Source organism: Lynx canadensis, chromosome D4 (assembly GCF_007474595.2).
Source record: "Lynx canadensis isolate LIC74 chromosome D4, mLynCan4.pri.v2, whole genome shotgun sequence".
Taxonomy (NCBI): domain Eukaryota; kingdom Metazoa; phylum Chordata; class Mammalia; order Carnivora; family Felidae; genus Lynx; species Lynx canadensis.
The window spans coordinates 80,822,275-80,847,210 of NC_044315.2; the positions used below are offsets into that span (position 1 = coordinate 80,822,275).

At 49.9% G+C, this 24,936-nt stretch overlaps 1 protein-coding gene across 1 annotated transcript in view; it reads right to left on the reverse strand.

Annotated features, from left to right (window-relative positions):
* The window catches only part of TTLL11 (tubulin tyrosine ligase like 11), a 238,026-nt gene that overhangs the window by 12,221 nt on the left and 200,869 nt on the right, over window positions 1-24,936 (reverse strand). The window contains 1 exon segment of the mRNA XM_030292844.2: window positions 19,299-19,405. Coding sequence (XP_030148704.2) covers window positions 19,299-19,405 — 107 coding nt within the window.

A 24,936-nucleotide genomic window follows, 5' to 3' on the forward strand; every position in this document is an offset into this window, starting at 1 on the left:
GGCGCTGCAGGCTTCTGGGGTGCACAGAAGCACAGACATTCAGGCAGGGTCCAGTGGCCTGGGGGTGGGGTGGGGATTCAAACCCGGGCTGTGAATCTGTCCTCTTGGCACTCTGCGCCCCGCATCAGGCTTACTTAGAGAGGCAGGGAGGGGGCCACAAGTTACCTTAGCGCAACTGCTGTTAGCACCGTCTATCCGACTGAAGCTCCCCTGTGAGATTCTGAGCCACGGTTGCCCTCCTGGCATTGCTGACAACAGGCATCTGACCCCCACTTGGTCGTCTCCAGCGGCAGGGTACTCATCACCTCCCCAGGAGACCCTTTCTCACCGTGTGCCCCAGCTCTCTGCCTCCATCGGAGCTCAACTGAGCAAAGCCCTGCACGGGTGTCCCTTTCCACGGCGCAAATCTAACTCTTCTTCCCCACGATGGCCTGGCTCTAGAGGGTTTGTATGCCAGGAGCCGGGGCGATTCGATTCAAGTCCACAAACACTGGCCAACAGCCACCAAGTGGATACACAGGTGTGCGAGCCCTCCTCTGCCAGAGTGGAGAGGAAAGTGTGTGTGTGTGTGTGTGTGCACGCGTGCGCTCACGCTCTGGGGAGGGGACAGGGTCAGAACGCAGGGGGAGCAGCAGAGAATTGCGGGAGGAGAGGTAGGTGGTTTGGAGTCTGTGCCCGGTGCTCCCAGCTCAGCAGTGTCTCCGCTTCTGAACCTCGCCCATCGGCCACCAAACATACCAGGCTCTCGCACTGATTAGAGGCTGCCTTGACGTCGTATCTCACCTTTCTAGCTCTGCTCCCGGATCAGCTCCCCCCTCCCCCCGAACTGCTCCTGCCAAGAGACCGGGCACCTTCCGTTCCCCTTCCCAGCTCTCGCTGCAGCGTTGGTCAGAGGGGAAGCCTCCCTCCTTGAAGTGCGTCCTCCCACTTCTCTGACGCCCGCTCTCTGGCTTTTCTTTGCATCTTTCCGGCAAGTCCTGGCTCGGTGGTGGGGTGGGGTGGGGGGGCTCTGGTGTTCTGCTGGTTCCTCTCAGGTTCGCAGGGCACGGGGTCCTGCAAGGCTCTCCGCCTGGGCCCGGGTCTCCCTTCCCATCCTTCCTTCCCTAGGCTTTAAATATCTTCCGTGAATCAAGGCTCTCCTCCCTTCGCAAGCTCCCGGCCACACTGCTTTTTTGCTGCTGGGATACCTCATTAGCATCTCAAAGAGCCTGTTAGAAATGGACCTCCTGGTCGTCCCTCTCCATCCAGCTTTGCTTTAAATCCTACTCATTTCAATAAATACTATCTCCACCCACCTCAGTGCTCAAGCCAGAAGTCGGAGAACCATTTTTGAAACTCCTCTCCCACAGCTCCCATCCCTCTCCACCACCGACAGCAACCTCCTCACTGGCCTCCCCGCTTCCAGCACTGCCCCTTCTGACACAGCAGCCAGAATGACCTTTTCAAAACACGAACCAAGCCACATATCCTGCTGTCACCTCGCCACCAGCATTCAGAGCAACACCCACATGCCTTAACGTGCTCGGAGCCACTGCAAGATGGAGTCCCTCCCGCTTCTGCAGCCCCCTGGGAGCCAAAGCCTGCTCTCTGCCTGCGTGCCCCGACCTCCCCCACCTCAGGGCTCCTTGTCACTAGCCATTCCCTCTGCTGGAACATTCTTTCCCTGGGTCCTCACCTTTCAGCACTTAGACATCAACTACGATGCTACTTGTACGGACAGATCTCCCTGACCCACCTCCTAATGTAAATTAGGTCTTCTCCGCTATCCTCCTTAAAACCTAGTCATTTTCTCTCATTGCACGTAAATACATGTTTATTTCTGCGTTTCTATGTTTAATCTCTGTCTGCCTCCGCCTCAAGACTGTCAGGGGCACGAGGCCTGGGTGTCCTACGGGTCACTGCACACACTGTCACGAACACTAGTAGACTAACTGAATTAAATATACACACATAACGCATGACACATAGTAGGTGTTTGGTAAATGGCGCTTCTCTCCTCCTTTCCCACTGCTTGGGTCATCGACAGCAGGCTGCACTTATGTTCAAACTCAAGGTCTGTCTCTTAGGTGCTGCTAGATGACCTTGGCTCATTCCCTTCCCTTCTGGAAGCCTCAGCTTCTACCTACCCTGCCCAGCTCTTGTGGGGTTTCAGTGAGAGAACTTAGATATAAGGGCCGGGCCAGCATCTGGCACGGAAGGACACCCCCAAATCCGAGCCTCTTTGGTGATTACGTCTAGGTGATCAGAAGGGCCAAGCCTGGCGGGTCAACAGTCTGCCGCCCTGGAGGGCAGAGTCTCAGAATCTCCAGCCATTGTAGTTGTTTCCAAAAAATGGGCAATTTGGGGGTAGACAGACCACCCTAACTCACCCACCGAAGGCAGCCCTCTTCCTCGTGCCCCATGTTTGTCCTCCAGTTAACTGGCTGCACCTTCTGGAATTTGCAGAAGCCCAGAGTCTGGAGCCTCGAGAGTGGGGGTGCCCGCTCCCCAAGAGGATCCAGCTGGCTCCTCAGGAAGAGACCCCTCTGAGGCGCTCTGAGGAGCTGGTCTGTCACGGGGAGAGGGGAGGGGAGGCAGATCAGTGTCAAAAACAAGATCGAGAAGTGGGTTTCAGCTTGACTCACATTAAGAATGTCACTTTGGAGCGCAAATGAGAGAGAAGAGAAATGCTCTTTTATGCGGGAGTTTATTTTTATCACTTTGTCAGAGAGAAATTGCAGCCTCGAGGGCACTGGAGCTGCACAGAATTACCCAAAACATTAACATGCAAATTGCCTTCTTTAGAGAAGGTAATTTTATTAGTGCAGGAAATGTTTCTTTCACTGTACTCCTGCTCCGGAGCAGTGCTCTGTGGGGGCCAGTGGGGGCCACCACAAATGGGGACTCCTGAACCTGGTTGGGGTTCTACTTCCTCCTCTACGTGGGATCGCACCTGGGCCACGCTACAGTGTCATAGCTGGTTACCGTGTAGACAGCACCCGGTGTAGACAGCAAGTGACTTGTTCAAGATCACACAGCATCCACGGCAGAAAGAGGCAGGGCTGAGGTCATGTGTCCTGTGTCTGGGAAACCAGGTGAGCCCCGGGGACTCATGAGGATCCTGGAAGTGGCCACTCTGAGCATAAGGAGCAGTGACATTCCATCTATCTATTCCTTCTTTCATTTATTCACTCGCTCACCTTGCCAGGAAGCTTTCCCTGTGCTAAACCCTGGGCCCTAGACGTGAACCAGGGATGGGCTAAGCATCCACGGGGTGTGGAGGCAGGTGGAGAGGGAGGCAGACATCCGCAAACACTGAGGATCCAGCAAGGTAAGGCCTATTGGAGGGCGGTGCCGAGAACTGCCAGGGAACAGGAGAGAGCAGAGCGGGCCGGCGGGAGGCAGGGAGAGGGGCCTGGAAGCGTCCCAAAGGAGGGTCTCACAGGCAGGCATTGTCCAGGCAGGCAAGGAAGGGAAGGGTGTTCCAGGCAGGGAGCCGAGTGGGAGCAGAGGCAGGAGCCGAAGCATGTCGGTCTGGCTCAGAGTAGCCCGTGAGGCTGCTACTTGGAGTGCGTGGGAGGAGAGTGGAGCGGGGCTGGGGGGCTGGGGCTGCAGGGGGGGTGACAGGGAGGCTGGCCAGGCCAATCTCAAAGGCTGAAGGGCTCGGATTTTATCCTCAGGTGGTAAGCAGCCCCCGCAGGCAGGGCCGGTTCAGAACAGAACCACATTCCCCTGAGACTTTGGGAGGGAGGGGGTTTCCCAAGCCCTGGAATGCCAGGACGACAGAAGGTTGTGCGAGGCTGCGCTTACATAAGGCTTCCTCCTCCCTTCACAGACGTGATCAGTGGGGAAGTGTGGGCAGAGACACCCACCTGCCACCAAGAAGAAAGCACCTCAGTCATGTAAGGTCTCGCTGAACAGTTCAGGTGCACACGCTTTCCCCAGAGGCCGCCATCCCTCACCCCGCGGTGGCTGGCAGGTGCAATCTCCGAGCGTGGGGGGGCACGGGGGACTGTTCCCCCAGCCCGGGAGCTGTGGTAGGGAAGCCGAAGGGAAAGTGTGGCTATTTCAAGTAAGCCCAGAGCAGTCGTGGAGATCCTGAATGGGTGTACTCCAGCTCAGCCTTTCTCAACCTTGATACTTTCCAGATTTGGGGCCAAAACTTCTTTTTTGGGGGGGGGGGAGGGAATCTGTCCTATGCATTACAGAATGTTAAGGGGTGCCTGGGTGGCTCAGTCGGTTAAGCATCTGACTCTTGGTTTCGGCTCAGGTAGTGATCTCATGGTTCATGAGTTCGAGCCCTGTGAGTTCAAGCTCTGTGCTGTCAGTGCGGAGCCTGCTTGGGATTCTCTCTCTCCCTCTCCCTCTGCCCCTCCCCTGCTCACTCTCTCTGTCTCTTTCTCAAAATAAATAAATAAACTTAAAAAAAATCTTTTCTTAAAGAATGTAAAGCAGCATCCTTGGCCTCTACCCGCGAGATGCCAATAGCAACTTCTCTCCTTGCCCAGTTGTGACAACCAAAAATGTCTCCAGACGTGGCCAAGTGTCCTCCAGGGCGTGGGGTGGGGGGAGGTGCAAAATCATACCCTAATTGAGAACCACTGGTCTGCCCAGACTTATGAAGGTCGACACAGCTGACCACCAGAAGTCTCCCAGATCTCCCAGTGAGATGTAGGACACCTCACGGCCCCGGCATGGTGTCTGCCTCTTCCCCTCCCCCATGTGCCAAAGGATGGGGCAGAGTACTGCAGGTTTCATCACGTGCTCATCTGGGCTATCTCAAAAATAAGTGTGGAATTTAATTCCTAAAAGATCTAGGAAGAAGAGCCAGGTGGCAAGGTAGAAAGCCAATGGGTGGCAGGTGGCTTTCCCATGAACTTACCAGGGTCTCAGAGTCCCTGGAATTCAGGGTCTCACCTGTAAAGCAAAGGCGTTGGAATTGGTGATCTCTCAGGCATTTCTGGTTTTGACCACTATGACTCTATGGCAGTAAAGTAAACATAATTTGGAGAGTGTTACCAGTGAATGCTGAAGTTGGCCCCATGCGAGAGGCCTGGATAATCTATCTTGGCTAATTCAAGAAAAAAAAAAAATTTTTTAATGTTTTATTTATTTTTGAGAGACAGAGTGCTAGCAGGGGAGGGACAAAGAGAGAGAGAGAGAGAGAATTGGAAGCAGGTTTTAGGCTCTGAACCGTCAGCACAGAGACTGACGTGGGGCTCGAAGTCGTGAACCTCGAGATCATGACCTGAGCTGAAGTTGGACACTTAATCCGACTGAGCCACCAGGTGCCCCTATCTTGGCTAATTTGGCCATTTTCTTGATGAGAGACAGAGACTGGTCAGGTGGCTCATGAGGTTCTCATTTCATTCTCAGATTAAATGACCAAGCCCAGGTTTCTCCAAGAATTCCATGAAAATCTCCAGGAAAAGCCTGTATTTGTAAACATATTTGGAATGCTTGGGATTGGTAGTTTCTCAGAGATCAGTAGAAGCGGAAGGCAAAGAATTTTGGCTCTTCCTTCTACCCATTAGCTGGGTGACCCTGGGCACATTAGGTAACCTCTCCAAACGTCAGGTCTCTTCTCTGTAACCTGGAGTAGAAGGATTAACTCTCCAGGTTGGTGTGAAAAGTGGAAAACGCACTGATGTGTAAGGAGCTTGGAAGTCATCACTCCTATCTTCACAATAAGAAAAAAAGATAGGCAAAGTGAAAATCAATGACAGTCCTTACATCTGTCAGAGATTTGAGGTCACAGGGCAAAGTGTCACCCTGAAAACCAGACAGGCAAGTGACAACAGAGAATCATAGCCCAGGTCAGCTTACCAGCAGTGGCTGCTGGAGCCAGTAACTGGTAGGAGTGCTTCATTGGTGACTGAGGAATTGCTGGAGGCTGAATGGATGAGATTGAGCGTTAAAAAGTCCGGGAGCCCAGTCTTAGGGGTCCTTCAAGCATCTGTGGGTTGTACCTCCAGAGCCCCACTGGGTTCTCAAGGTGGTGACTGGAGAAAAATCCCACATGCTTCAGGCAGGGAGGTGTGTGAGGAAGTAACCTTTCCAAAACGTGCTCTGAGTGTTCTCCATCACAAAAGACTGCCCTCACGGGAGACTACATTACCAGAGGCTCATCTGACCTGAGGGAAGGGTGATTAGACTACTCCAGCCCTTTTGGCCTTCCTGTCTCACATAAGGGCAGAAAAAAAGGGCTGAAGAACACTTCTGAATGTGGCAGTCCAGGGACCCAAGCCCACTAAGAAATTGAGATTTAGCGATAAGATTATTAAATGCTGTCTCTCCCCAACACCTCACTACCACCCATCAAAAGGGTTCCAAAGTAACCACAGTGGATAACAATTGACAGCTCCAAGATAAAGACTCTCTATTCAAGGAGTTTTTAGGAAAGTCCAAGGACAACAGGGAGAGAAAATAAAAGCAAGGAAACTGATGCCTCTGGTGCCTACAGCTGCAGTAAACATTAAATACAGCCTAGCTCCTCATTGGGTTAACAGAAAACCTCACACTGAAAGCCTGATTACCTCAGTTCCTACTACTTGATCTCCCATGTCTGGCTTTCAACAAAAAAATCACAAGACCTGCTAAAAGACAAGAAGAAAACATTTGTCTGACAAGACAAAGGAAGCATCAAAAGGAGACGTGGCTATGACACAATGTTGGAATCACGCAATGGAGAATTAAAAATGATGATGATTAATATGTTAAGGGCTCTAATGGAAAAAGTAGGCAACACTCAGGAACAGATAGGTAATGTAAGGAAAGAGATGGAAAGTCTAAGAAAGAATCAAAAGAAAATGTTAGAAGCAAAAAACACTGTAACAGAAATGATGAATGCCCCCAGTGGACCCAACTGTAGACTAGACACAGACAAGGAAAGAATCAGTGAGCCTGAAAACATGTCAATCAAAATGTCACAAAGTAAAATACGAAAAGAAAGAATGTAAAAAGGGAGAATGTCCAGGAACAGCGTCTTTGGACAACACAGAGGAAATGGATAGATTTCTTGAAACATACAACCTGCCAAGACTGAGTCATGATGCAATAGAATTTCTGAGAAGACCAAGTACTAGTAAGGAGACTGAATCAGTCATCAAAAATCTCCCAACAATCAAAACTCTAGGACCAGATGGCTTCACTGGTGCATTCTACCAAACTTGTCAAGACGAATTAATACCAATAATTGCTTTACATGTGAATGGTTTAAATATGTCGATTAAAATACAGAGATTGTTAGAGTGGATAAAAAACAAACCCAACTCTATGTTGTTTACAAGAAATCCCCTTTACACATAAAGACACAGACAGAAAGCAAAGGGGTGGAGAAAGAGATATCATACTAACACTAACCAAAGAAAGTTGGAGCAGCGAAATTAATTTCAGACAAAGCAGACTGCAGAACAAAGAAAATTATCAGGGATAAAGGTGGGCATTACATAATGATAAAGGGGTCAATTCTCCAAGAAGACATAATGGTCCTCAACACGAGTGTAGCTAAAAACAGAGTGTCAAAATACGTGAGGTAAAACAGATAGATCTACAAGAGAAAACAGACAAATCTACTATTAAGTCAGAGAATTTTAACACCCCTCTCTCAGTAATTGACAGATCCAGCAGGCAGAAAATTGGTAAGGATATAGTTGAATTGAACAGCACCATCAATCAACTGGATCTAATTGACGTGTATAAAATACTTCCCTTTACAAGAGTAGAACACACATTCTTTTCAGTTCACATGGAACACTCACCAAGACAGACTGTATTCTGGGCCATAAAACATACCTTAACAAATACGAAAGAATAGAAGTCATGCAAAGTATGCTCTCAGACCACAATGGCATTACACTGAAGGTTAGTAACAGAAAGATAGCTGGAAAGTCTCAAAATACTTGGAGATTAAATAGCACATGTCTAAACAACATGTCAAAAAGGAAGTATCAAGAGAAATTTTAAAATATTTTGAACTATGTGAAAATGACAATGGAACTTACTGAATCCTGTAAGGATGCAGCAAAAGCAGTGTTTAGAGGGAAATTTATAGCATGGACTGCATATATTAAAGAAGATGAGAGATCTAAAACCAATCATCTAAGTTTCCACCTTAGGAAACTAGAAAAAGAAGAGCAAATTAAACCCAAAGTAAGCAGAAGAGAAAGAATAATAAAAATTAGAGCACAAATCAATGAAAGCAAGGTAGGAAATCAATAGAGAAAGTCAATTAAATCAAAATTTAGTTCTGTGAAAAGATCAATGAAATTGATAAACCTCTAGCCAGGCTAACCAAGAAAAAAGGAGAGTAGATTGCTAGACAACTAACTAGTAATTAACAATCACTAATATCAGACCATGAAGGAGGCTTCACTGGTCTTATGGACATTAAAAGGCTAATGAAGGAATGTTATGAGTAACTCTCTGCCTCCAGATTTGGTAATTTAGATCAAGTGGACCAATAGGCCCTGTGGTTTCACTGGTGAATTCTACCAAACATTTAAGAAAGAAATTATACCGGTTCTCTACAACCTTGTCTAGAATACAGAAAGAGAAGGAACATGTTCTAACTCATTTTGGAAGGCCAGCATTATCCTAGTAACAGATAATGGCATTATTAGAAAAGAAAACTACAGACCAATAGTTCTCATGAGCATGGGTGCAAATAACCCCCTCAAAATTTTGACAAATGGAATCTAATAATGTATAAAAAGAATTATACACCATTACCAATGGGATTTATTCCAGGTGTGCAAGGCTGCTTCGATGTTCACTAGTCAATTAATGTAATCTATCACATCAATAAGCTAAGGAAGAAAAATTATATGATCGATAGATACAGGAAACACATTTGACAAACTCAAATCCCCATTCATGATTAAAAAAAAAACCTCTAAAAATTTTTTGTTCCTTTGATAAAGAATATCTATTTAGAAATACCTACAGCTAACATCATAGTGGTGAAAACCTAGATGCTTTCCTCCTAAGATTGGAGACAAGTCAAGGATGTCCCCTCTCATCACTTCTTTTCAACATTGTACTAAGAGCCTTAGTTAATATAGTAAGACAAGAAAAGAAAAGGTATATACGTTCAACACGTTCCGAATTAAATCCCGGCAAATTATTTTGTGGATATCAACCAAGTGAATATTGTGATATTTTGTGGATATCAACCAAGCGAATCTAAAATCTACATGGGAAGACAAAGGGAAGAACAGCCAACACAATACTGACGGAGAAGAACCAAGTCAGAACCCTGGCACTAGCCAACTTCAAAACTTACTGTAAAGCTACAGTAAACAAAACAACATGGTATTAGCAAAAGAACATACAAATAGATCAGTGCAACAGAATAGAGAGTCCAGAAATAGACTCAGGCAAATGTCACCGACTAATCTTTGACAAAGGAGCCATGGCCATTCAATGGAGAAAAATTAGTCTTTTCAACAAATAGTTCTGGAATAATTGGACATCCACAGACCACCCCCCCACCAAAAAAAAGTCTAGACATAGACTTTATACCTTTCACAAAAATTAACTCAAAATAAACCACAGACCTAAATGTGAAATGCAAAACTATAAAACTTCTCAAAGATAACATAGGAGAAAACCTAGGGGAGGCCTTGGATTTGGCTATGCGTTTTTAGATGCAACACCAAAACAAGATCCATGAAAGCAGAAAAATGATGTTAGGCTTTAGTACAATTAAAAACTGCTCTGTGGGGGTGCCTGGGTGGCTCAGTCGGTTAAGTGTCTGACCTCGGCTCAGGTCATGATCTCACGGTTCTTGAGTTCGAGCCCCACATCAGGCTCTGTGCTGGATGCTTGCTCAGAGCCCAGAGCCTGCTTCGGATTCTATGTCTCCTTCTCTCTCTGCCCCTCTTCTACTCGCACTCTGTCTCACTCTGTCTCTCAAAAATAAATACATGTAAAACATTAAAAAAATTTAAAGAAATCTGCTCTGTGAAAGACACTGTTATGAAAACGAGAAGCTAAGCCACACGCGGGGAGAAAACCCTTCCAGAAGACATATTTAATAAAGGACTTGTATCCAAAATATACAAAGAACTCTTCAAATTGAACAATAAGAAAAAAAGCAAACCCAATGGCTCAGTTAAAATACAGGCAAAAGATCTGAACAGACATTTCGTCAAAGAAGATGTACAGATGGCAAATAAGCAAATGGAAAGATACTCAACATCATACGCCTCTAGGGAAATGCAAAGTAAAGCAATGAGATACCGCTATACTCCTCTTCCAATGGCTAAATCTAAAACCTGACAACACTAAATGCTGACCAGACTCTGATGCAACAGAAAGTCCCGGTCATTGCTGGTGGAAATGTGAACCAGCCACTTGGAAAGGCGGTTCAGCTTCTTATAAAGCTAAATATAGTCTTACCGTATGATCGAGCAACCACATTCCCAGGTATTTGCCCAGTTGCATTAAAACTTACAACCACACAAAGCCTGCACACAAATGTTTGTAGCAGCTTTATTCATAATTGCCAAAATTTGGAAGCAACCAAAATATTTTTCCATAGGTGAATGGATTCACCAGCTGTGACATATCTATTCAGTGGACTATTCCACAGAAATACAAAGAACTGAGCTATCAAGTCACAAAAAGACTTGGAGGACCCTTAAATGCATACTGCTACGTGAAAGAAACCGGTCTAAAAAGGCAGCATGGTACAATTCCAACCCTATGACATTCAGGAAAAGGCAAAGCTATGGAGACAGTAAAAAAGGTTGCCAGGGGCTCACGGGAGGGAGGATGAATGGGGGGGGGGGAGCACAGGGACTCTTAAGGGCAGTGAGAATATTCTGTGGGGTCCTGCAATGTTGGGGAAATTACATTATGCACTTGTCAAAACACACAGAATATACAACACAGCATGAACTTGAACGTAAACTGTGGACTTTAATCGTGTATCAGTATTTATTCACTAACTGTAACAAATGTACGGTAATGCAAGATATTACAGGGGACAATGTGGAGGGATATAAGTGAATTCTTGGTACCACCTGCTCAATTTTTCTGTAAGTGTTGCATATGGGCTGGGCACTGCTGGGTGTGGCCCCTAACCCATCTAATCCTCATTTTCTCAACTCCAGAGAGCAAGGCTCTGGGGAGCTTCTGGTGCCATATTAGTGACAATAAAGTGGGTGGGAACATTTATCCAGCTCCCGGCAGGAGGAGGAGCAGGTGGGGGATGACTGGGGGCGGAGTCCCCCGCCCCCGCCCCACCCCCTCATGTGTCTGTCATTGTGAACGCCTCCCTGAACCAAGATCAGGGACCAACCATTGTCTTACCAAACACAGCTCTGCCCAACCTTAGGGATGCCTCAGTCACTGAATCCGGCTCTCAAGCCTGGGGACATTTGGGGATTGACGGGGTCCTTCCATCTTCAAGAGGTGGTCGCTGTTGTCACTTCCCCAGGCAGCACGAGGTAAAGCCTCCGGGTGGGGTTCCTGCTCTGTCCCTAGAATCCCTCTTGACCCCAGCCTTGGTTTCCTCCTCTGAGAAGGGGGTCATGGGAATAAGACCGAGCTCACCAGCATGTGAACACTCAGTAAACGGACGGACTGGGAGAGTGCTTTGTGGTCGGGGGCCTGTGCTTCCTCACTAAATCCTTACGACAACCCAAGGCGGATGTCCTCCGCCCCGTTGTAAAGGAGGCCGAGGCTCCCAGAGCGGGAGTGCCACCACTAAGGGCTGCCAGAGGGAAGGTGCTGGGGATTGAACTGCAGTCCATGTGGCTCCCGCTTCCCTACAGCTTCCATGGTGCTGTGATGATCCCCGCAGGTGGATCCACACAGGTGCAAGCAAGGGAGGGGGGCTGCATAAACTATCATTCTGCTTTCCCCTTCTTGTGTCTTTTTTTTGGGGGGGGGGGTCAGGCCAGCTCAGTGGACAGAGATCCTGTTCCCTCCACCCGGGAGGTGACAGCGGAGAGGATGATGGAGAACAGGTGCCCCTGACGCAGGGCCTCGTCGTGGCCCTGGCAAAGGGGAGAAGTAATTCCAGAAGGCGCAGCCCAGGAGTGGCAGGCCCTGAAGTGTCTGTGCGAGGGAGAGGGCGAGCTGGCATTTCTGTCTGCTCACTTGCTTTTATTAAAACTAATTCTGATGCCGACTCTTTTGTAAGCGTGTAGGGCACCCATCCAGAGAGGCCCATCTGACTTCGAGATAATTTCAAGGCTGCAGAACGTGGCTTGTGCCAGACACGTCGCAAGAGGCGCTGCATGAAACCCGCCTAGTTATCCGCGGGCTCCCATATTTCCGAGGGAGGGGGCCACCCATGTATATGTATAAGCGAGGCTCCGCTCAACATTCCGAGTAAAAATACTTTTAAATATTTCAGTACATCATTAACCAAATACATTTCAGTGGGGGCTCATTCCAGCTGATGAAAGTACAGGAGGCAGATGATTTGCATAAGTCGACTGAGGAAATTTGGTGAGAGACCGTCATAAGACTCAGACATCCACAGGCGCCGCTGACTGTCAGGGTCTGATCCTAGTTCATTTGACACTTTTGCAGAGCACCTACTGTGTGCCACGCACAGCTCTAGGCTTCGCGGAGGCGAGTCTAGCTTCAGAGAGATGCCACACACTTCATTCCACGGCGTTTAGTTAGCTGCGATCCGGATGGAAAGCAGGGCCGGACGCTGTTGGAGCTGATGGGGAGGGGGCGCCGTCTGAGGGTCTCCTTGGGGAGACGGCCTGGGCGGTGGGGCGCCGGAGAGAGGCGAGGGGCCTCGGTGGAGGACCTCCAAGGTGGCCGCTCTCCTGGCTGGAGTGAGTGAGTAGGGGGCTTTGGGGGCAGGCTTGGCTGCAGAGGAGGGCCCCAGTCTGCGAGGCCCTCATTCACTCAGATGCTCTACCCTGGACCTGGAGTCTTAGACCAGCCGGCCTTGCAGGCAGCTGCCAGCGGGCTCTGCATGGAAAGGTGATGCAGACGGGGGGCTGGAGGCCGGCACAGCCAGCCTGGGCAGCGAGCACCCACCAGGGTGAGAGCGGGCATGTGGAGGGATGGCCACAGCCATTCATCAGACACCACAGTTGTGGAGGGCAACTGGTGAGCTTTCCAGGCCCCGCAGCTCCGAGCCTTCCAGCGCCGCTTTTCCTGCCGAAGGTCTCCAACCCTCCCCAGGCTCATAGCACCCACCTCGCGCCCCCTCTTCCCAGCCGAACCACCCCACGGTGTGGGCCAGGGCTGAGGGGCAAGGGAGCGGGACCCGCGGGCGGCCTGGCCCCAGGTTGTTTGCGGTCACGGTTCTGGCCAGAGGCAGGTGAGGGCGGTCGTGGAGGGGAAGGGGGGGGCAGCACTCCGTTGGGCACCGAGGGAAATGTGATGCCACTGCTCGTGTGCCACGCCTCTCGCATCAAGCACTTCTTCCCATCTGGTCCCAGCACCTGTCCTGTCCCCAGGCTGGCATGAGCAGGTGCAGGGAGGCATGTCTCAGAGAGGGGCGCAGGGAGAGCCCCCTTACTGAGCAGTTCCCACGGACGGCAGACCCTGCTCTGAGCGCTTTGCGTCACTTCATCCACAGCGATGCTTCTATGAGGCGGGCACCGCTATCATCCCCACTTTACAGATGGTGACCACGAGGCTCGGAGGGAGTTATGTAACTTGCGGAGGTGACGCAGCTACCAATTAGGGAGCCCGGATTTGGATTTGAAGCCAGGTTTGTCCGATCCCAGAGCCCGTGGCTTTGGATATACTGCCAGTCAAACCAAGGCAGCCCCAGGAAAGGAGGCACGGAGCTCAGGCATCCTTCAGGCGGTGGAAGAAACGGTTCTTATTTTAGTCAAAGAGTGTGCAGGATGTATGAGACATGAAACTACGCCACTCTTAGATTTCCCTCTGCAGGCCAGGTGTGGGTGTGCTTGAATAATGGGTGGAGGAGGGGGGCGGAAGAGACTCCTGAATCCGAGTTTCCTTGCTTTGCAGTCATGTTCCCGTTGATGACTGGGAGGGACCCTAGAGGTCGGTTGTGTGTTAGATGGACAAGATGTCCAGGTGCTGGGCTCAGAGGTTCCCTCCGCGAGTGAAACGTTTCCCTCTCAGAGATGACGCAGTAATACTACCTTTTATTGCCTAATCTTGATGCTGTCCTCGTCTCTGGCACAGAGAAGTGAAATTCCACTCCGGGAAGTGTTGAGAGCAAAGTCTCAGAGATAAGGAGGCGCTCGTGAGTGCAATTTACATGAAGTAACCGCATCTTCACAGACAAATTTGTGTCTTCATTTCATTCTGGGCACCGACGGGACTGCCAGACCTCAGTTTGTCTGAGAAGACCCTCATTTAGATTTCTGTTCTGCTAGAAATTCTAGAATTACACATTGAAGTCTTTATTTATTTATTTATTTATTTATTTATTTATTTATTTATTTCTATGTCGATTACATCGGCTGGCTGGGGAGTGTGAGATTGCCTAGTACTAAATTCCATCAAGCTCCTAAATAGCCATTGACTTTCTAACAGAGAGAAAGGCAAGACTATCTGGGGACTGATGAGCCTGGGGTTGCAGATGAGGGTTCTGTGGGTAGGGAGAGCGGGGGAGGGGGGTGGCGGGCTGGTGTTGGGGGAGAGCCACGTACTAGATGTGGGTTATTGTGAAGTCTTGGCTTCTGTTTTGGGTGGTGAGTCTGTGGATGCTTATTACATTATTAAAAATTACTAATTCAGAAAGCTAACTTAATAAAAGCAGGTTATGCATGGACTCAGATAGAAGGTCTCACGAACCAAAGATTATGATTAGTCCAATTCTATGCACTTGAGCTCAAAAAAAAAAAAAAAAAAAAAAGAATAGAAAACAAGGCTACTTAAAAGGATGGTCTGAGATTTAGATCCCAAAACGTGCATTCTTTTTTTAATAGTAGTTTTGACTTTTTTTCTTCTCGTTAATCTTTATAAATACCATTTTTATTCTTCCATTTCAATACTAGGGTCTCCCCATGCAGGTTATATAAAACTTCATTAAGGTCTCAGACATCAGGAATCTGGCTAGTTCCTTCAGTAGGTGCCAAAGCCTCATGAGGCCAGAAGGAAGGTCTGGGCTGGCTTCCGGAAAGGGGACCTTGCACGAGTAGTTGGACATAGCTAGTGCTGGGCATGGGGTGAAGGTCTTATCCAAATGAGCTGGCGTTTTATGCCAGACATTGAGGAGAGGGGAAGGAGACCCTGTCAGTAACCACCTCTACTATAAGCCACGGTTCTCACACTCAGAATGCCTTACTTTGCAGGTGCAGGATATTTTTTTATTGCTATTTGTCTGCTCATCATTCCCTGGGCCCTGTGCTAGTCTCAGGGATACAAAACTCGCAGCGGGTGCCTTTTCTGGGATGCTAAGTCTGTGTTCTCTCTCTTTCTTTCTTTTAACATTTATTTATTTTTGAGAGAGAGAGCATGCGCACACGTGCAAGCGGGGGAGGGGCAGAGAGAGAGGGAGACACAGAATCCGAAGCAGGCCCCAGGCTCTGAGCTGTCAGCACAGGGCCCAACATGGGGCTCGAAGTCACAAACTGTGAGATCATGACCTGAGCCGAAGTCGGATGCTTAACCGACGGAGCCACCCAGGTGCCCCAGTCTGTGTTCTCTTTCTTAACCCTCACAGCAATACCCCTTTGTTGTTCTCCCCCACACCGCCCCCCCCCCAATCCTGACTCTGGCCACACCCTATGACAACCGTGTGTCCTTTTTATGTGTATGGCTGGAGACACTGGGTATGATGAAAGGCAATGGATTCGGAAGGCAGACTGCTTTTGGTTCAAATCCTAGGGTCCCCACTGACATCCTAGATGCAGCTGTTTCAATCCACAGTTCACCTCTTTAAGCCTCAGACTTCTCATCTGTGAAACGGGAATAACAACTCTTAGCTCACGGGGCTGTATGAGAATTAAATGGGATAACTCATAACAAGAATTATTTCCGTCACATAGTAAATGTTCAGTAAATGGTCTCTACTATTTCTTTTTTCTCGAGAGTGGGATCTGTAAGTAATTTCTCTTTCTATTTCTACCAGGCCGGACACCTGCTAACATGCTCGTTACCCTGTTTGTTGAATGAGTGGATGAAATGAGCCCCTGCCCTTTGAGAATGCAAGCCCTTGTTCTATCACTCTTCCGACTTCTTTCTGTCAGCCCCGAGACGGCTCTGGGACAGGTCATGCTGCCCCCCTCTGACATGGGCAGGACAACTGGAACTGAGGGCATGAGAATCCCTTGGCTGTGCACCATGGGGGGGGGGGCAGCGCGGTGGGGGGAAGGAAGGAGAACTCTCTGGTCTTCCTGCTGACACTTGCCCCAGGGAAGAACGACCACTCAACCACAGCTGTCTTCTTTTGCTATGCAGGAGCTTCCTGAATGCTCCTAAGAATGTGGCTGGCTCCAGAAGCTGCTTCTCCTTGAGAATCAGGGGTGTCATACCAGCCTTCTCAGGAAGCAAGGACCGGGCCCTGGCTTCGCCAGCTGTGAGACCGCAGTGGCCGCTGAGACGGGGGCACAAGACGGGCTTCTCATTCCTGGCTTTAATGCCCAGCCCCCACTGCCTATACCCACCCCCACCCCCCTGCATCTGTTATTTCTTTTCAGGAGCCATGGAAACAGGAGTCTAAGCTCTGAGGATGCCGGGAGACAGAGGCTCAGACCGGCAACCACCTCCCACTCAGTTCCATCTTCCCATAGGCCCTGTGCTTCAGGAGTCGACCTTTCACCTCCCTGCCTCACAAGCCCTGCCCCCAGCCCAGTCACACAAAGGCCCCCTGGATTGGGGACAGCATCCTGGGCCAGGAGGCAGGAGGCCTGACTTCAAATGTGGGCTCTGCTACTCACTGGCTATGGGAGTTTGGACAAGCCACTCGCTCTTGGAAACCCAGGATCCTCATCTGTAAAATGGGACACAATCACCCGCTTGACGGTCTGGTGTTTGAGTGTGCGAAGGGGCAGCGAGATGCACCTGGGAGGGACTTTCGAGATCCCGGTCCCTGCTAACAATCCTTACTGAGGCGTGGCAACAGGCCTGGGAGATCCCAGCCCCGGATTCGCTTGCCAGTATGTGCTAAAAATAAGTACTTTTCTCCTCTCTTTAGCTTGGTCAGCAGAACGGAGAGATCCTGGCAGACCCCGGAAAACCCCACCCGCGCCTGTACCGTGGACAGCCCCTGTGGATTCCGCTTACAGAGAGCAATTTAAGAGGCAAACAAAACATGAAAAGCTATTCAGAATTAACAATGGGCCAGATGGTAATGCTAGTTTGAAGCAATAAAACATGATAAATAGCTTCCTGCTGCTACTCCTGATCAATTTCAATATTTAATAATTCCGCTGCCACCCCACCCCCTCTTCTGGCCCCCTCCATGGGATCCTGCGATGACTCCTGCATTCAACTCACAGAGCAAACACTCCTTCACTTTCTGGAGGCGTCAGCAAAAAGCGCGCTGCTCGCCTGTCATGCGAGCGCTCTCGGTCCTCGAGATGATAATTAATCTGCCTGCTTCTCCAGACGACGCTCCGTCGCCGGCCTCTCCTGGTTGCCAGGGAAGGCTGTGAGGGCGCTCCACCGGCCGAGACGCCTAGCACCCACCTTGTGGAGTCAGTGAGTATTGGGATTCCCTGGGTTTTGCTTTGAGAGTTCAGAAAGGAGAGCAGTAGGGAGCCTGGAGGCCATCCGACGCCAGCACCGGCTCGTGGGATCAAGCAGCCCGGAAGGGAAACTGAGGCGGCGTGGTGTTAGAGCCGTACCACCCACCAGCTGTGCCTCTGAGCCTCAGCACCCTTCTCTCTGCGGTGGAGCTGAGGGTACCTACCTCCGGAATTCCAGCCAGGGCCGTGCATACGGAGCCCCCAGCAGAGCGTTTCCACGTAGGACTTGCCCAACAACTGGCAGCCAGTGGCGTCATTATTAAAAGGTAATGATCCCCGTGGCCAGAAAGCTGTAGCCCAGGGCTGACCGCGACAGGGAGCACCCCACGCTCAGACGGACCCAGCCCGAGTGGAGCCTGCTAATGGGATTACTGCTCTGCACTGCCAGCAAGGGCTCCAGACACTGTCATATCTACTGACGTAGGAGACCTCAGGGCCCCCCTGGCGAGCGGGTATTGTTGGCACCATTTACGGAAGAGGAAATGGAGACTCAGGAGGTGAAATGGCTTTTCAAGCTTACATGGGTAGAAAATGGCACAGTCAGTTCTAATCTGGATCTCCCAACCTCTGACTTCTCGTCCTTTCCACCGAACCACAGGAGGAAGAAAGCTGCTTCCTGAGGCGCCCCCTCCGCCCCGTGTTCCTTTCGCAGGGATGCAGCCCAGGGGAGGGAAGCCCGGGTGCCGGGTCACCTGAGCTACAGTTTACCGTCTGTGAAATTCAAACGTGGATGCCCAGTGCACTGGTTCACGGGCACATTTAATGAAGGACTATGCATGAGAGCTCGGGGTAATTTTGTGATGAGCTGTTCAAATGTCAGGTACGGTTAGTATGACTCTTTAGAAAAACACCCTCTGTCAGGAAATAAGATCAGAAACACATTCACCCCAAAGTGGATCTTTCTAACGGAGTCCTTCCCCGCCCGCCCCCCACCGTAATCTAGAGGATCAAGAGCAAAGTCTTTAGTGTGGCATTCAAGGCCTCAGTGGCACTTGCAACCCCATTTTCCCCATCTCCCTTCCCTTCCTGCCCCAGTCCCTCTAAGCTTCTCGGGGTTATCTGAGCCTTCCACGAGTGTCTGTGCCTTGGGCAAGCCACACCTGCCAGACAGTCCACACCAGCCCATTCAGTGGCTTCTCCCACGCCCCCTTCTCCAAGAAGTCTTCCTTGGGCCTCCCTCGATGGAAGCGCCTCCATTGGGCTCCTGATAGCCCCTCGGTGCCCCCCTGGGCTGGTAGCACACCATGCTAGGGCTGGGCTCTCCTCTGCCCCCCTGCCCTATAGCGAGCTCCTCCACGGTTGAGAGCTAAGTGCTCTTCTCTCCCGTCTACCCAGGACCTGGCCCACACACGCTAGCACACGCGTGCTGAGGGGTGAACGGATAATTGAGCGTTTCCGGTACAAATGGAATCAAAGCCTTACACAAAGATAAGGGATTCTGACGGTGGAACTAGAATTGGGGGGTGGGGGGGGGGCAGCCTTGGTAGCAGAATTCAGGACAGTGCTCCTAGATTCAAATTCAGCTCCGTCCCCCTGGGGATGTCTACAGCTGAACAGGACAGCCTTCCTCTTTCCCCAACCTTGACCCTTAAACAAGAAGGAACCAAAAGGGTACCGCCCATCCAGCTGGACTCCCACCGGACAGGGCGGAGGCCAGTCATCAGGTACCTGAGTCCCGCTGGTCCAGGGTCATAGAGTTCCACCTCCTGGTGATGTCAATGTAGAGGATGTCCACGGCCGCCATGGACAAGCTGCTGCTGCTGAGTTTACAGTTCCTGCCAAAGACGCGAAGGGACACGTTACTGCCAGAAGGAGCGCGGCCTCTTCCGGCCTGCCTCCGTGCCTTCGGCGGGGGTGGGGGGGGTGGGGGGGGGCTGTGTCCTCACCCCTGCCTGGAAGGCCCTCCCTCCCCACAGCTGGAGCTGGTGAAGGGCAGGTGGGGGGGGGGGCGGGGGAAGAGAAGGCTGAAAATGTAAGCTGAGATTAGATCATGTGGGTTCCTGTAATTTGGTTAATTCTAAAGGGCTGGAAGGAGCAAGGACTTTAGGATGACAAGTCTTTTTTTAGAGAGAGAGAGAGAGAGAGAGAGAGAGAGCGCGCACAGGCAGGGGAGAGGAGGCAGAGGGAGAGAGAGAGAAAATCTCAAGCAGGCTCCGCACGGACATCCTGTGGGTCATGACCTGAGCCGAAATTAAGAGTCAGACGCTCAACCGACTGAGCCACCCCGGCGCCCGGACACGGCCAGTCTTGAGTTGAATGGCTCTGCCACTTAGAAGCTAATGGTCCCGGCTAATCCAGCTCCCCTTCCGGAACCTCACGTTCCTCCCCTGTAAAATAGTCCGTCTTTTCTGCAGCCGCTGGGGATCGGCCTGTTGCACACAGGCCAGGGGAGGTCTCTGCCTGCTCCGAGACGGAAAGGGAATTCCTCGTTTCAGACATGCACCTCTGCACCTCTTCACCTTCACGTGCGTTCGTCTCTGGGAAGAGAGAGAAAGGCTGGACCTGGGCACCGTGCTCTCTTATCAGTGCCCAGGCGGCCGACAGTGGCACACTCGGATGGCCCAACGAAAACAGCACTGTCACCCAAACAGACGGAAGATGCCGCTTCTGTCCGGAAGTGATTCCCCAATGGAATGCTTCCCGGATGCATCCCTGGGCCCAAACCTACAGACAGGGGCTGGAGGTTCCTGCACGTCACCCATCGGAATCTGTCACCTGAAGATTTCACGTGGGTCCCGAACGGTGAGCCCGAGACTCCCAGCGCAGATGAGCGCGGCTGGCCCACACCCCTCCACGCTCAGTCCTGACTTTGGGGAGTCACCTGGAAGCAGCAGGGGTGGGGAGAGGCTGGCGTCAGACTTTCGGAGGCTCCTCTGGTTTATTTCCTCCAGTGCACAGAGGCCAAGGTAACCAGGTTTTCAGCCCCACATCTGCTCCCTGTCCAAGCCACAAAGGCATGTTTGCAATCCTCTGCCTCCCCTCTAGGTTTTGGGGGGGTTTTTTGTTTTGTTTTTTGGTCTGGAGATGTGGGGAGGCAGTCTGGCACACTGAAAAGAGCGTGACTTGGGCATCAGACAGACCAGGATAGAAACCCTGGCTCTGCTGCTTTTTCTAGCTATGTGACCGTGAGCATTTACTTAAACCTTCAGCGCCTTTATTTGCTGCTACCTAAAATGAAGAGAATAGTATCCGCCCCCATGGCGGCGGTGAAGAAGGATAAGGCGGTGCGGGCCAAGGACCCGGCATGGTGCCTGGCGCCCGGTTGGCCCACCGTTGTTGGTTCTCTTCCCAACCGCTCCCCACTTTTCGTTTCCTCTTCCAGAGCTAGAGCGTGGGATCTTCAGAGGCTGCTTGGGGCTGACCCTTCAGCAAGTGGCCCCGTCCGTTCTGGAGAAACGGAGCTCACCAGTCAGAGCGTCTGGATGTCAGGGCCCCGGGCTCTCCATCCAGACTAAAGGTAGCCCCTGGTTTGTCCAGATGCACCACCTTCCTGAACAGGGTCGAGCTGGGAAGCAAGTCCCAACACAAGCTGGATTTGCCCTCGCGATCGTGGAGTCATACCTCTGGGCCAGCTGTCCGTTTGGCCGAATTACGCTCAATGCTGCTTTCAACTCTCCAAATATGGCCTCATCCGTTGCCCCAGCTAATGATAAAGTGGTTCTTTGATTTCCCATTTGTCATCAGCCCTCGTGTGAATAGGTCCCTTAGAAGCCCGACAGGAGAGGGGTTGATTGGCAAGCAGGATTTGGGCACCCCCGAGGCCCCCCTCCAAACCCACACACACCCCGACGACGGAGGCCGTGAGTGTGCCCGGCATGGTGCCCAGACAAGGCTGGTGTTCCTTATATGCCAGCACATTGGCTCCCTCCCTCCCGCCCTCCCTCTTCCTTCCTTTCTTCCCTGCCAGTATTTCTCAGGCCATCAATTCACATCCTGCTTCCTCCTGGGCTCCTGCTCCGTATTTCAATCACAAGTCACCGGTGGCGGACTTCAAACACATCAGCGCACAGCTATTGAACCCCGGTAACAACGTGTCAATGGACGCAGAGCTTTTCATGTCGCCTGTCACCAAGATGGCTATCTCTATTGGGCTCCACCGGAGACGACGCTCCAGTCTCTCCCAAGGTGTTCCAACAGCCTGCGCTGCTCATTTTCCAAGCTTCATTAGGAAGGGCCACCACTTTTCTCTAATTATGGTATCAGTGTCCTCTGGACTACCTGCTCCCCCACGGGACAGGAGCTCTGCCTGGCTTGCTCCGTGGGTTAATGGAGTATAAAAAGGGAAACCAAACTGACCACTGGTATATAGTTATTTTTTTCTGACAGGTAGAAAATAGAAGTGTCAAACCTTTAGCAGGGGCCGTAATTTACCAAAGAGAATTCTCCGTTTATCCCTTTTCCGAGGTAACTCACCCTCCCTAGTGATGCCTGCAAATACAGTTGATTGTAACATCGGGTATGGGGACAGGGGAAGGAGGGACCCATGCTGGCTGCAGGAGACAGGAGATGCTTTAAAAGAATTTTGATTCTTTCATTTCTCGGGCACCCATTTAGTATGCCAGGCCTTTTCCTGTCCATCTTTACAACCACCCTACAAAGGAAGTACTCTTAGTCCCATTCCAGGGACAGGTAAGCTGAGACTCAAGAGAAGGGACATAACTTACCCAAGATCACACAGCTGGGATTCACATCCAGTCCTCCCTTGGAGGACAGAGTAGTGGACTTAGGAGCTCTGGGGAGAAGTAGGGAGATGGCCCAGCCCAGGGCTGCAGGAAGAACCTGGGTTTTGAGACATAGTCCCAGGCAGGGCCCAGTAAGGCCAGAGCCTCTAGAGAGACCCTGTTGGGAAGCTTTGGGATATAAGGCTGGGGGAAGACAATCACGGTCACTTGGAGACAGATTCTCCTAGGTTTGTCCCCATGGCCACTCAACATTCTCATTGACCCAAACAGGAAAAGCCTCCTTGTTTGGAGGGTCAAGACTTTCGAATGACTTTTTCACCTATCCATCCACTCGGTGCAGAATTGATTTTGTGTCCACGATGTGTAGGCGGGATTCTGAGCCCAGTGAGTGACGCAGAGCACAATCTGTCTTGGATACCACTCTCAGCGGGTGGAAGAGATCTCAGAGTCTGGGGTAAAAACAGGAAGCCTTGGTAGCTCTTAATCTTGGTAGCGTTTCCTCTTATGCCCTGGGATGCGGTTCCTCAAATAACTAAGGAGTAGAGGAGTAAGTTCTTTAGTGGAAGAGAAGTCCAAGAAATATGGTAACATGAGAAACCAGAACAATTCTTGAGAAAGGATAGACTGGAAATGTGTATGGAAAAAAAAAAAAAAAAAGAAAGAGCTGAGTCAAATGCACAGGACTTTGAATCTTGACTTTGTGACGTGACCTTGAACAAGTCACCGAAGCTCTCTGCATCAGAATTTCCTTATTTGTACAACAAGGAAACCGCTACTCACCATACAAAACCATTTTAAGGACTAGCTCAGTGCCTGGCACACATGGGGAAGTAACAAATGACGGCTCCCAGCCCTCCTCCATGATGTAGAACCACTTCGAAGAAATGTTTTGTTTTGTTGTTTTTGTTTTCCTCCCAGAATCACAGGAACGTGGGCACATATGGTGGGAGACAATCACAAATCATTCAAGTTCATTAGGAGCCCAAGTTTGGAAAGATCTGAAATCACCATCCTCATTTCCTCTCAACAACTACTGACATCTCATGGGAAATTTAGAAACCAACTTTTTCCACTCTATAAAATTCTATTTATAGAATTTCCTTCGCATTCATCCTTCTCTGTGAAATAAAAGAAGCTTATTTTTTCCTGGAAGGTTTTCTATAAGGTGAAGGCTAACAAGTAATCAATATTTGTTAATTAAAAAAAAAACCCAACACTAAATATCTAGGAGGGAAAATGACGATTCTGGTTTATAACATGTATATTTTTAAAGGCTATTGATATCGCAGGCATAGGATCTCACAATATTGCTGGAAAGAGATCATCACAGAACAGGGGGATTTTTCAAAGTCACGGAAGGAGTTAATGACAGAAGGGGAGACAAGACCCTTTACAGTTCTATTCCAGAACATTCTAACACACCATGTTGCCTCTCAGAGCATAAAACCCCCCACAGCTACCCATTATGAAACATATTAATATCTCCCTATGAGAAAAGGGAATGGAAGGGGGGAAAAAAGGAAAAAGAGAAAAACCATTCTCTAATTTAAAAGGAGACCAGGATCAAAAACCACAAAGGGGCTGAGCAGGGCCCTCCAAGTGGCCTCCATTTCCCAGAAACGAACCTGGTTTTGGCAAAGCGTTTAACGTTCAGGCTGTGGAAATGGAAAACGCCAGCACGTGCAAACTGATGTCAAATTCTGATGTAGGATACATTTGGAAAATGTGTTCTTAGTGAGTTACATAGTAAGCCCCCCAGATTAGTAATCCAATGGAAGGAAAATAGCAAAAATGCATTTCCCTCAAAGCAAGCTGTCAAGTTGAAGAATCAGACAATTTCTATTTCTCAGAGAAAGAGAAGTCTCCACGCCCCAGGAATTATTATGACATAAAAAAAGGGGGGGGGGGGAGAAAAAAGAGGTGCTTAATTCATGGTAATATGTGCTACTATTATGTGCCTCCTGAGGAAACGACATGAAAAGCTGGTTCGATGAGTTAAGTCTAGACAAGGGAACGACAGTTCATTATTTCTCATTTCTTGGTAGAAAAGAAAAGTAGAATGTGGCCAGACTGGCATTAGCATAATTCACTCCTAAAACTGCTGATCTATGCAGCACATTATGAGAGATGGTCACTGAAAATAAATTCAGTCGGATGTTTGTTTTGTTCCCTCCTGTTCTCTTTAAGGAACTTGGAGAGAAAGAGCGGGTCGTCCAGGTGAAAGCCAAGTTCAGCTTCTGTCGTTTGTGTGGGAGATCTGAGAGGAGTGTATATCTAGCCAGCAAGTACGTCTCCTGCGCAGTGCTCCAGAGAAGGGCACTTGGCTCGATTTAACATATGGCATAAATATTATTAATTCATAATGAAGCAAAATTTAAACCGGAGTGGAAAGGAGAGAGAGAGAGCGAGCAGTTGTTAGCAAGAGAAAACGCTTGCTGTTAAATTTAGCTGGCAAGACTGAACATACTCAGATAAATCTAAGTGCAGAGTATCATCTTTTACGATTAAGTTGCTGTTGGGATCTCTTGGTATATTTCAAAAGGAAAAATCTATTAATGATTGTGCAACATTTTCTCCACTTCTTCCTGCAGGACACTGGCTGGGTGGGTGTGGAAGGAGGGGAG